The sequence below is a fragment of the Oreochromis niloticus genome, linkage group LG16, assembly GCF_001858045.2.
Source record: "Oreochromis niloticus isolate F11D_XX linkage group LG16, O_niloticus_UMD_NMBU, whole genome shotgun sequence".
NCBI lineage: Eukaryota > Metazoa > Chordata > Actinopteri > Cichliformes > Cichlidae > Oreochromis > Oreochromis niloticus.
In genome coordinates, this window is record NC_031987.2 from 25,895,014 (window position 1) to 25,906,263 (window position 11,250).

Below are 11,250 nucleotides of genomic sequence, written 5' to 3' on the forward strand. Positions count from 1 at the left end.
GCAGACTATATACACACAGAGGATAACGAGGAACAGGACACAGGTGGGAACACAGCTGACGCTAACCAGACTGACGAGACAGGGGAAGCAAAACTGAACATAATACACACGCGATGGAGACTATCAAAATAAAACAGGAACTAACACACACAGAGACTAGATCAGTGGTCCCCAAACCCCAGGCCACGGACCGGTGCCGGTCTGTGAGTCGTTTGGTACCGGGCCGCGAGAGTTAAGGCTCAGGTGTGAAATTTACGGTTTTCATGATTTTTATCGGTTTATATTGTTATTTTTCTATGGTTTTTTATCGTTAACTCGGTTTCCCTGGGTCTTTTCCCGTGTGTTATGAATAAATCTTCTTTTTTTTGGTACCGGTACTGGTTTTATTTTGTTGTATTTATCTGCGACACCTTAAAGGCCGGTGTGTGAAAATAGTGTCGGACATAAACTGCTCCGTGGCGCAAAAAACGTTGGGGACCGCTAGACTAGATGACAAAACTAAGACCGGAACATACAAATAGTAAACATAGCAGAAATACAACGACAACCACCAAAACCTGAAAAACAAACCAAACCAGAATATTAAATAAAGCAGAACCCAAAAAGTCTAAATGCATAAACAATGGGTCACAGACCCACGACCATGACACCTTGTTTAAATTCAAAACAGTTTACACACTACGTAATGGATTGCTCAACACTGACGCTGCAGACAGAAAAGACACTCAGGGCCAGTATTCGTCAGCTTCATTGCAACAACAATCTTTGTGCCAAAGATAGACTAGTGATGCAACGGGGCTGCTGTATGTGGAAAGAATTTTCTCCAAACAGAACAACAACAATATGTCCTCATGAGCAAATACGCAGCACTGGGCCACTGCTTTGTAACAGATGAGTCAGAGGTCTTCATTTAGAAGCGAATGCAATATTTAGCTAGTGTCAGTGTTAGTGTTAGTAGCAGGCAGTGTTGTGGCAACATAAAGGTTTTACACCTTAAACACATTGTGAAAGTCCCATAACTTAAATTATTAGATTTAAACATGAAACCTTGTTTTATTGGTTAAGAGTATTTCCAATGGAAATCACAAGTCATTATAATAGTAATGAACATGTATAATGAATCACTTACTACATAAAGATGAACCTGCCTGTCCTATGCTTGGATTTTGTTGTTGAATTATGCCATGCACTTTGGACTTCACTGAACCAGTACGACCTTTTGAGTCAGAAATCTATTTTTTTATTACCAAGTGTAACATAATAATGTAGCAATTTACCCCCACATAGAAACAAAGACATGGAGGGTATGAGTCCAGCTTATTCCTGACCTAACAACATATTTAACATACAGTACATGGGGTACTAACTGAACCCAAGAATAATTTTACTGTGACAAGTAATCATAGCAATCATAATATATGTATAGCACTCCCAAATGACCAAGCTCCTTACTCTGTCTCTAAAGGAGAGGCCAAACATGCTTCAACATTTCTCCTTGTATCACAATCTCATTTCTCCTTACACTACCCAGAGAGCATGACCATAAATGAGGGGCAGAACGTGGATCAACCTATAAATTGACAGCTTCAGGGTCAGCTCTCTCGTCACCCCATTACTGCAGATGCCACATCGATCTCTCAATTTCCTGCTCCACTCCCGTGTCACTCATGAACAAGACCCTGAGATATTTAAAGTCCTCCACTAGTGCTGTCTAATGCTGCAAACTTTGGTATCGATCTGATACCAGTTAAAAACAGTGCCAGTATTGCTGATACTAGTGCTGATACTTGTTTCCCTGTCTCACTTAGCTGCTGGCAGTATGAACCAATCTCTCACTATGGTTCTGCAGGGACCAGAAACAACTAAAACCAACTAACGCTAAACACACTACAGGCACACAGTTTGCTTCGTGCAATGTTGAGGGCATGCTGGCATGTGACAGGAGGAGCAAACAGTTTCCACCCCCCTCTCTGTGATCCGGGAGCAAAGGTAACACTTTTGTCAAGTAGATCTTCCTGCTGAGCACTGGACCGTCAGCAGGTGGAGTTTTACTTACTCCTGGGAGGTGCAGCTCAGAATAAGACTTGTTAGTAGCAGTGTCAGGTCTCCTTTTCATGTGTTGCATGAGCAAGGCGCAATCCACTACAGCAATGTCTCCAACATCAAGTCTGAGAAGATCCCCATCGACATGTTGAAGGCATTAATAGTAAAATAATGCAACGTCTCAATCTTTACAATCTTTACATCTAATATGCTTTTTATGGTCTGTTGTGAATAAAATATCGGCTTATTTGCATTTTACACAGCAAGTCAGCTTTTTTAGAGTTGGGTTTGTGGCTATTCTGCAAATATAAACAAACAAACACTCTGAATGGAACCCACTTGATTTAGATAAACTTTTATTTTGTATTGTTTCTGTGAAATGGACCTTGACTGTGAAGTTCTTCTGATATTAAAACTATATTTTGTATTTGTATATTGGCCAGTTTGTGACGGCAGCTGTGCAGAAATTTAAACAGCTCGCTTAACTTTCTCTCTATCTCTCCACACTGTTCCACTTCTGCTCCCACTGATTTCTTTAATTCCCTCCCTAATACTAATCATTCCCCTCCTCCGCCTCTGTGACAGCCACTCATCTCTTTGCCGTTAGGAAATTGAATCTTTACACTCTCTTTACAGATTTATATGTCAATGTTTTCCTGTTATTTTCCCTCAAAGACTTAAAATGTGGGCATCTTTGCATTGCATTTAATCTGAGATCTGTCACTGTTTTCCATGTTGGCATGGTATCCATTAGTGTGAGAGGAAGATGTGTTTATAATACAGAAATAGAAATACACAGAAATAATCAGTGTAATATGTATGTTTAGAAAGGAGCTGCAAAAACCTTTTACCTTCCCAGAAAATGAAATTTGTTTTTTGTTTTTTTTTACTTCTAGCTGTTATTAATGGATGTGGCTGTGATAGTGACAAAGAACCTCACAAACAGAATGAGTTCCTAATCGTGAAGCACTTTAAACAAATGATTGACTGGTGCCTTAACCTTGACTGAGGCATAAATTGCTCCAAGGCTGTCACGTTGTGCACGTAGTACAAAGCAAATGTTTGCAAGCTGATTTTCAATAAAAATCAGCGCTGTCTTCCTCTGTATTGCTGACATAATGGAAGTTCACTGTAGAATACGTGTTGCACGGCATGTTTGAGGTTTCTGTTCTTTCGCCCTCAGATAAACAGGGTCATTGAAAACAAGAATTAAAATGATCATTCATTTTATGTTTAGGCTTACGGCTTCCAACCAATCTGTGCTGCAAAATCAGTAGCAGTGTGCCCCCATGCGTCAGCACTTTCAGTTTGCAAAACAGTGGATGGATTCATTTGAGTATTTTACATTGTAAAAACACTTCAACACAGAAACACACAAATTGTAAGGCTTCAGAATTTAATTGACATTCAAGTGATTGACTGAAGTAATTGAGAGTTTCTATTTCCGGGGTAAGGGCTCGATTAAAGATCATAACAAGGAAACAAAATGAACTCTGTCAGCAAGTGATTAAAGGTAGTTGGTCTTAAATTCAAATTTTGAAAAGTTAAACGGGCAAAACCTTTGTTAGAATTAGTTTACAAAACCTGCAGATGTGCAGAAAGTTGTTTACATGGAAAATAACAAGAAAAAAAATACATGAGTGCACAGGAAGTTAAGAATAAACACCAAGATGAAGGCAAACAGCTTTCCTTTTCAGTGATCAACAGAATATTTCAGCATATTTAAACCCCTGGTATCTCATAAATAATTTTTCAAAATGACAATAACATTAATATTTATGATATTGTTTGGGTTTTACATATGTACCGGATGTCTCCCAGGACTGATATAAATATTGTTCTGGCTGAGTAGGTCTTCTTATGTCCATCCAGCTGAGCCAGAATTCTAATGAAAGAGGATCGGACTAAAGGAGATTCTCCAATCAGAAAAACAGCTGCAAATAGAATCATCAGAGGGAAAAGAGACAGATGCTAATGCAGCAATGTCAGATTTTACGATGATTTAATCAGACTTCATGTGTATCGTGTCATTTAGCTGTGAAGACTTAAACTTTGTTAAACTTTGTGTTTCTAAGTGGATGTTTTTTGTTTGATTTTTACTCCTTAAGTATAAGGATTGTGTATCTGGTGTATTTGTGATATTTCTGTTGATGACTGAACTCGACTGCGCTCAGATCATCGGCCTTTATTCCTATTGACATTCCTGAACAAATAAAAGATGTGGGATGACAAGGCTTATCTTTGCGTGTGAGGGCCACACATAGGCCCACAAGTTCAGGTTTCTGAGGTTATAATGTGTGCATCTAAGTTACGGTACTTTTTAATTCTCATCATACTGATTACGATTCATGCAAACCCAAGCAATGTATTGCACAAGTGATTTTTTTCCTATCATTCAATTTTTTTTAATAATAGACAAGAGGTCTGTACCATTATTGTCTATTTGAGAAGCATCTTAGACAGGCAGAGTTTCTCAGAAGCGAAGGTGGGCAGAGGTTCACAGACTTGCAAAGCACTGCATTTCAAACCTGTTGCACAATTTCAGAAAAAATATCTTTCACCTTAAAATTGCAAAGATTTTGAATGTGTCTTCATCTGCAATACATAATATCAAAGATTGAGAGAATCTGGAAAACTCTCTGTGTGAGGGACAAGGCCAAATTTATGGAGCATCATGAAATGAAAAACATGACAAAGAAGGATCCGAAACTGTTGAGCAGCTAGAGTCCTGTAAGGACAAAAAAAGGGGACAATCATCTCCCAAAAGTCCGGCAGCTGGTCTCCTTAGTTCCCAGATGTTCCAGATGACAACAGAAGAGGTGATGCTACTTTGTGGTACATTTGAGTTCTTCAGATTCTGTCATATTCATTTTAAAGATTGAAGGTATTTTCTATAAATAAAATATGGGTTTATGAGATTTGTAAACCATTGCATTCTTGTGCATTACTTTCCTCCCATTTGCATACATGATAAGAGAAAGCAGCAACAAGAAACCAACACAAACAGAGCAGGCATGCATGACGACAGAGCAAAAGCATAAGTGGGTTGCAAAGTGGCTGGCAGTTCTCAGAAATGTGCCAATTGGATGTACAGAAGGACATCAGCAGAGCAGTCAGTTGATGTGGACTGCCACTGAGATCAGCTGATCTGCCAGGGTTACGCTTGACTTGTAATGCAATGAAACAATGTTCACAGACAAGTTTGTCACTCATTGTTGGAATTCCTCTTTAACTGCACAGAGTGAGTTTCACACAACTTTAGTTTTCAGCACTGAATAACACAGACTCAGAACAGCGGTTTGATAAAACCGTGTAAAACTCTTTACTTAAAAATACGTTAAAGAAGTACACCAAAGCGTTCATGGTCACGGTTTATGGAAACTTTGCATCCTCTTCTCTCTTCTCACTTCAAACCTGAAAATTTTCCATCACACGAAAAACAAACAAACAGCGCTCCTGCAGTAGAAAAAAAAATCAGCATTACTAACATTTCATAAACTTAAATTAGGTTTTGTTTATACATCATTTAACACCATAATGCACATTTGAAAAAGTATAACACAATGAGATTGATATTATCTTCCTTTTTTTTTCAAATCTTACAGTGACTTCTTTGGCAGCATTTATTGACTTCATCTCCCATGAGCTTTAGTAAATCTTTTGTTTGTGCATTTAATAGCATATTTGCAACAAATAGGAAGCACAGGGAAAGCTATTAAAAATGGAATGGAAGGCAGCACGTACATGGAGCCCACACAAAGGGAACAATTTTTACTGATAAGTATTACCTACACTGAGGCCATCCTACTTCTGTTAATGTTCACCTTACAAACATTGTACAACACTTAGTCCAAGGATAGTGAAACGCTGCAGTCAGCAGTTTTTGTTTAATTTTGTGGGGGTAGTGGGTTAGTAACCTCTCAGGTAGCTGGACCTGGTCTGGCCTGCAGATCCAGCTCAGGCAGACTTCTGGAATATTCTGAAAAGATATTTGTTGCATGTGATGAGTAAAGTGGTTCAATTATAAATACACATAAATAAATAGAGATTCTTTTGTACACTTTTTGTCACATCAAATGATCTACCGATATCGACGAGCCTTTCTTTGGAAAGCATTAATTTTGCATAAATATTAACCATTGGTGTGCATGTAGGTTTTAATGCTGTAGAATATTCACCCACATTCAAGTTCTCAAAAGTGATGATTGCACAAGTCTGCTTTTTATTCAGTGCTGTAGCATGATGACATAAGATATATAAGTGATTAGACTTCTGTGCCCAAAAAATAAAAGGAGTAACCCATCAAATTCTATGAATCTCTGTTGCACCAGGACTCATTTTCCTGGTAGGTGGTTTGAACAAAGACAAGTCAGAGGTGGAGGTCTGTGGGGGCACAGCTCTGGGGGCTCATCAAATATTGTGGGCGTCTTTTGATAAAGCTACTGGTTGTGCACATTGTCCCCTCCTCCTCTGGTACCCAGTGTGATGTGACCTTTGTAAACTGGGCTACCGTATAAAAGGATGCAGCAGCAGTTGCAGGGGTACCTTTGGCCCAGCTCTCCAGGCCTCTCTGGTCTCAGAGGAATCCTCATCATGAAGCTGCTTTCCTGCGTCCTGTTGCTTACCCTGGCCCTGGGAAGGGCTCACTCGTAAGTGGACTTGTACTTCTAACGAAGAGAGAAAACCCAGGCAGTTTGAATGCTTTTTAATGTCAGTTGTTTAACTTTTTTTCATTAAAACTCAATACTAATGTAATGCGTTTCAAGGGACATCATGTTATGTCATTGCTGCATATCTAAAATGTTTCCAGCTTATTTATTTTTTTTGTTGTTTGTGCTAAATGCAGACATGATTACAGATCTGAAGCAACACTTTAATTTAGCTAAAGTCACTTTTCATAGTTCCTGAGTTAAGCAGCATTGATACGGGAAAGAATAAGACAAGAAATTATGATAATAAAAGCATTGTTATGTACTTTTTAAAAGCTGGTTACAGTGATATTTTCGTAAGTAGGCTACATTAATGTGAATTGTTTTAACCCCACGTGATCTCATTATTTTCACTGGATATCACACAACATGACATTGTGGCTTCATACAGTATAGCTTGAGTAGAAAAATAGGTGAAGACTGAAAACTGCTCTCATGTGCGTTTTCCCTTTAACAACTTTGTAAAACTAAAAGTCTGAGCCTAAGTTTAGAGTGAAATTGCTTAAAGTGATAACATGCCTTTTCTCTGCTCTTAAAACCAGAGAAGACCCCCCACATCCACCTGGGCATGGAGGTGCAGGACTTCCACCACATCCACCTGGGCATGGAGGTGCAGGACTTCCACCACATCCGCCTGGGCATGGAGGTGCAGGACTTCCACCACATCCACCTGGGCATGGAGGTGCAGGACTTCCACCACATCCACCTGGGCATGGAGGTGCAGGACTTCCACCACATCCACCTGGGCATGGAGGTGCAGGACTTCCACCGCATGCACATGGACATGACCATGGACATGACCATGGACATGACCATGAACATGACCATGACCATGACCATGAACATGGGCATGAAGGACGTGAGTTGAAAGATTTTATTTTTTTAAATTCACAGACATTTCTCAACACAAGTGCTATCATGTTCTATATTATGAGCCTTCTTTTAACTTTCACCTGATATTCTGCAGATGACCTTGACCGCTGTGCAGGTCTTGAGATGGATGCTGTTGCAGTGAATGAAGAGGGAATCCCATACTTTTTCAAGGGTAAGTATCTATAGAGGAGTCATGGGCAGGCATTTTGACACTGCATGAGGGGAAGCTATGACCAGGGAATATGTCATACTTTTAAAATGTGTTTGATCATCATAGAGCTCTAATGGAGTACGCACTGCAGCATGCATAAAAAGTGCGAATGGCTCTGTTTAATGACTGTGTCCCACATACGTTCTGTCAGGTGACCATTTATTCAAGGGCTTCCACGGCCATGCCGAGTTCTCCAATAAGAGTTTCGCTGAGTTGGACGATCATCATCACCTGGGCCATGTGGATGCTGCTTTCCACATGCACTTTGAAGACAACCCCGACGACCACGACCGCATGTTCTTCTTCTTGGTAGCAACATTTTATTGTGTTATTGATCATAACAGAGTTTGGCAACAGGCAAACATCCAGAGAAGGAAACAGTTTAAATAAGCCAATAGGAATTACAACACAAAGCAAGATGGATAGCAAGACTAAAGTGGGAGGGAGACAACAGCTGTCCTTGCAGTTGAGCTGGCAGGACAGTGTGACTAGAGAACGGGTATGATGTAGGCCAGTGGTTTTCAAACATTTTGTGTGAAAAGCACACCTGCACTCATATCTGTGCAAAATAGTCTCCATCATGCCATCTGACATGTCATGAATTCTTCTTTTGACTGTCTGACTGATGAGGGCAGCTAGTACGATCGCCTACATATTACTTACCATCATCATTTCATCAGAAACACAGTCTCACACGTGGTTCTACTACTTCAGATTCATATGTAGGCTCATATTCTCTCTTGGCCAAGTTTCTTTCAGAAATGACAGAAAATGATGAAGAATTCAGGCTGAAAACCAAAAAAGTTAAAGTCTGGACTGGTGTGCACCACAAATACCTTTCTCAGTTTCTTTTAACATTCTCATGAGTAATTATAGCTGGTCAAGTGTGATGATGATTAAAAATTATCAACATTCCACAACTGCCCAAACTTTGGGGTTGAAAACTGCTGTAAATGTGAAGCCTTTGCAAAATAAATTTTGTCTGCATTACTGCTTTCTGAAAGCGATACAAAGTGAGAGAGTCGCCTTAGAAGCCTAACGACTTGTCAGTTTAATCTTACTTGTGTATTTTAAACATAGGACAACAAGGTGTTCAGCTTTTACAAGCACAAGCTGGAGGATGGCTATCCCAAGGATATCTCTGAAGTCTTCCCTGGAATCCCTGACCATCTGGATGCTGCAGTGGAATGTCCTCATCCAGAGTGCCCCAACGACTCCGTTATCTTCTTCAAAGGTAAATAAAGTCTCACTGACCACACTGTGAGAAAACTGTGGTTATTATTCCAATGAGACCAAGAGCATTTTTCACTATCGTCAAAAGAAAAGCTACCCGAGGGAAAATGTTAAACAAACGTGTCTTTTTTTTCCCCTGAAGGGGACGAAATCTACCACTTCGATCTTAAAAGCAAGGCTGTAGAGGAGAAAGAGTTCAAGTCCATGCCGAACTGCACGTCAGCTTTCCGCTTCATGGAGCACTACTACTGCTTCCACGGGCACATGTTCTCCAAATTCGATCCAAAGACTGGTGAAGTGCACGGCAAATACCCCAAAGAGGCCCGCGACTACTTCATGAGATGCTCCAAGTTCAGTAAGTTAAAAAGCAAAGTGAGCAATGTGATCAGATGTGAAATGTGAATGGCATTCCTGACTTCAAATCTGACACAGCTGTAGATTTAAATACCGTTTCTGTGCTGTAGATGTTCCAGGACTGTAATTTTCTAGACCAAAGTTATGTTTCGTATTTTTAACAAAAATACACTTTTTTGTTGTTGTTGTTGTTTTTATTCAGGTAATAGCAGCGACCATGTGGAGAGAGAGCGCTGCAGCCGTGTTCACCTGGATGCCATCACATCAGACAACGCTGGAAACATTTATGCCTTCAGAGGTGAGATCTGACATCAGAACACATCATATACATTTATACGTTGTTCCAACATCTAAATCACTGTACAGAAGTGACGGCATTATGATCAGGGCTGGGTCTGCGGTTTGGCTGTACTTCCAGCGTTCATTAGAGCTTAAGTTATTCTCTTATGTCACAGGCCACCATTACCTCCATAAAGATGAGAATGACACACTGACCTCTGACACCATCGACAATGATTTCAAGGAGCTGCACAGTGAGGTGGACGCCGCTTTCTCCTATGAAAATCACCTTTACTTGATCAAGGTAAAGCACCTGGAAGCACTGATCCTGTCATTAACTCTGCATGCCATATTTACCATGTTTTCCTTTTCTCTTTTCTCCCAAGAATAACAATTTGTATGTTTACCAAGTCGGTGAGCCCCACACCCACCTCGATGGTTACCCCAAGCCTGTGAAGGAGGAGCTGGGCATTGAGGGTCCCATTGATGCTGCATTCGTCTGTGAGGACCATCACATTGCTCACATTATCAAAGGTATAAACACTGGCAAAAATACAGAAAGCAAGTATTGATTATCCCTGTATCGCTTCTAGGACTGCTTTGAACTACACATGTAGTTACATCATGTAGTGTTATTTGATCACTTAGATCACACAATAAGTCATTTAGCACTTACTTGAAAATGGTCACAATTATATTTACAAAGACCTAAGAGTTTTAGGTAGATATCTTACCATATCGTTCTGCCTTTTTTCCATCAGGTAATCACATGTATGATGTGGAACTGAAAGTCACCCCACGTAAGGCAGGCAACGAGCGTCCAATCGGACCCTTCAAGAGAGTCGATACTGCTATGTGCGGTCCCGGAGGAGTTAAGGTGATCATAGGAAATCACTTCTACCACTTTGATAGCACCAAACTGCTTTCTACTGCCAGGTCCCTGCCTGAGCAGCACAAAGTGTCTCTGGAGCTGTTTGGCTGTGATCACTAGGACTGAATGGGTTGTGCAGATCATCGCATACAACACAGTGAAATATGGAAAAACAGGAGGCGCCACATGACAAGTCACTAAGCTTTTGACTAAGAGCACTTACAGCTGATGCAGTATTTCATACCCATTGTTTCCATTCCATGTCTTACCTCAAAGTAGCCTTCTTTAATTCATTTAGAGGGTTGTTGCTTTTCATGCTAAAGCTCTGTGGTCCTCCACGCAAAGTGTGCTACCAAGAAGGCAGATGTTTGTCTGTGATTCGTTTTGTACAGTGCTGTTGTGAATAAAGCAAAGTGGCAACAATCAAGAAGGTGAAACGGTGCTGATTTATTTCTGTGATGTGTTAATAAGTTTCCAGGATGTTTCTCAGGCAGGTCCATGTACTCTGATACTACACTTACAAGGATAGAGAGAGTTTTTCCTACATAGTTAACTTTCTGAAAATCCAGGAAACAAAATACCTTCTGTACAGTACACACAAACAACACATATACCATGAATATGAGTAGACTATATCTGTAGCTTATGAGGCCACACTGCCACTGAAATTTAAAAAG

At 40.2% G+C, this 11,250-nt stretch overlaps 1 protein-coding gene across 2 annotated transcripts; it reads left to right on the forward strand.

Annotated features, from left to right (window-relative positions):
- The first annotated feature begins 6,533 nt into the window (after window positions 1-6,533).
- Window positions 6,534-11,000, forward strand: hpxa (hemopexin a). 2 transcript variants are annotated; one of them, XM_025903910.1, is made up of 11 exons: window positions 6,534-6,692; window positions 7,295-7,470; window positions 7,507-7,611; window positions 7,720-7,797; window positions 7,988-8,145; window positions 8,917-9,070; window positions 9,212-9,424; window positions 9,626-9,721; window positions 9,879-10,006; window positions 10,089-10,236; window positions 10,464-11,000. In XM_025903910.1, exons 1-11 carry the CDS (start codon window positions 6,565-6,567, stop codon window positions 10,691-10,693), a joined length of 1,614 nt encoding a protein of 537 aa, XP_025759695.1. In that variant the 5' UTR covers window positions 6,534-6,564; the 3' UTR covers window positions 10,694-11,000. The 2 variants fall into 2 exon arrangements, with proteins under 2 accessions (XP_025759695.1, XP_019208998.1); XM_019353453.2 differs by having other exon boundaries at window positions 7,295-7,611.
- The last annotated feature ends 250 nt before the right edge of the window (window positions 11,001-11,250 follow it).

Coding starts and splice junctions, on each gene's coding strand:
- hpxa (XM_019353453.2), top strand. CDS start 6,565: ATGCAGCAGCAGTTGCAGGGGTACCTTTGGCCCAGCTCTCCAGGCCTC. Junction 8,146..8,916: donor ACCGCATGTTCTTCTTCTTG/GTAGCAACATTT, acceptor TTTTAAACATAG/GACAACAAGGTGTTCAGCTT. Junction 9,071..9,211: donor CTCCGTTATCTTCTTCAAAG/GTAAATAAAGTC, acceptor TTTCCCCTGAAG/GGGACGAAATCTACCACTTC.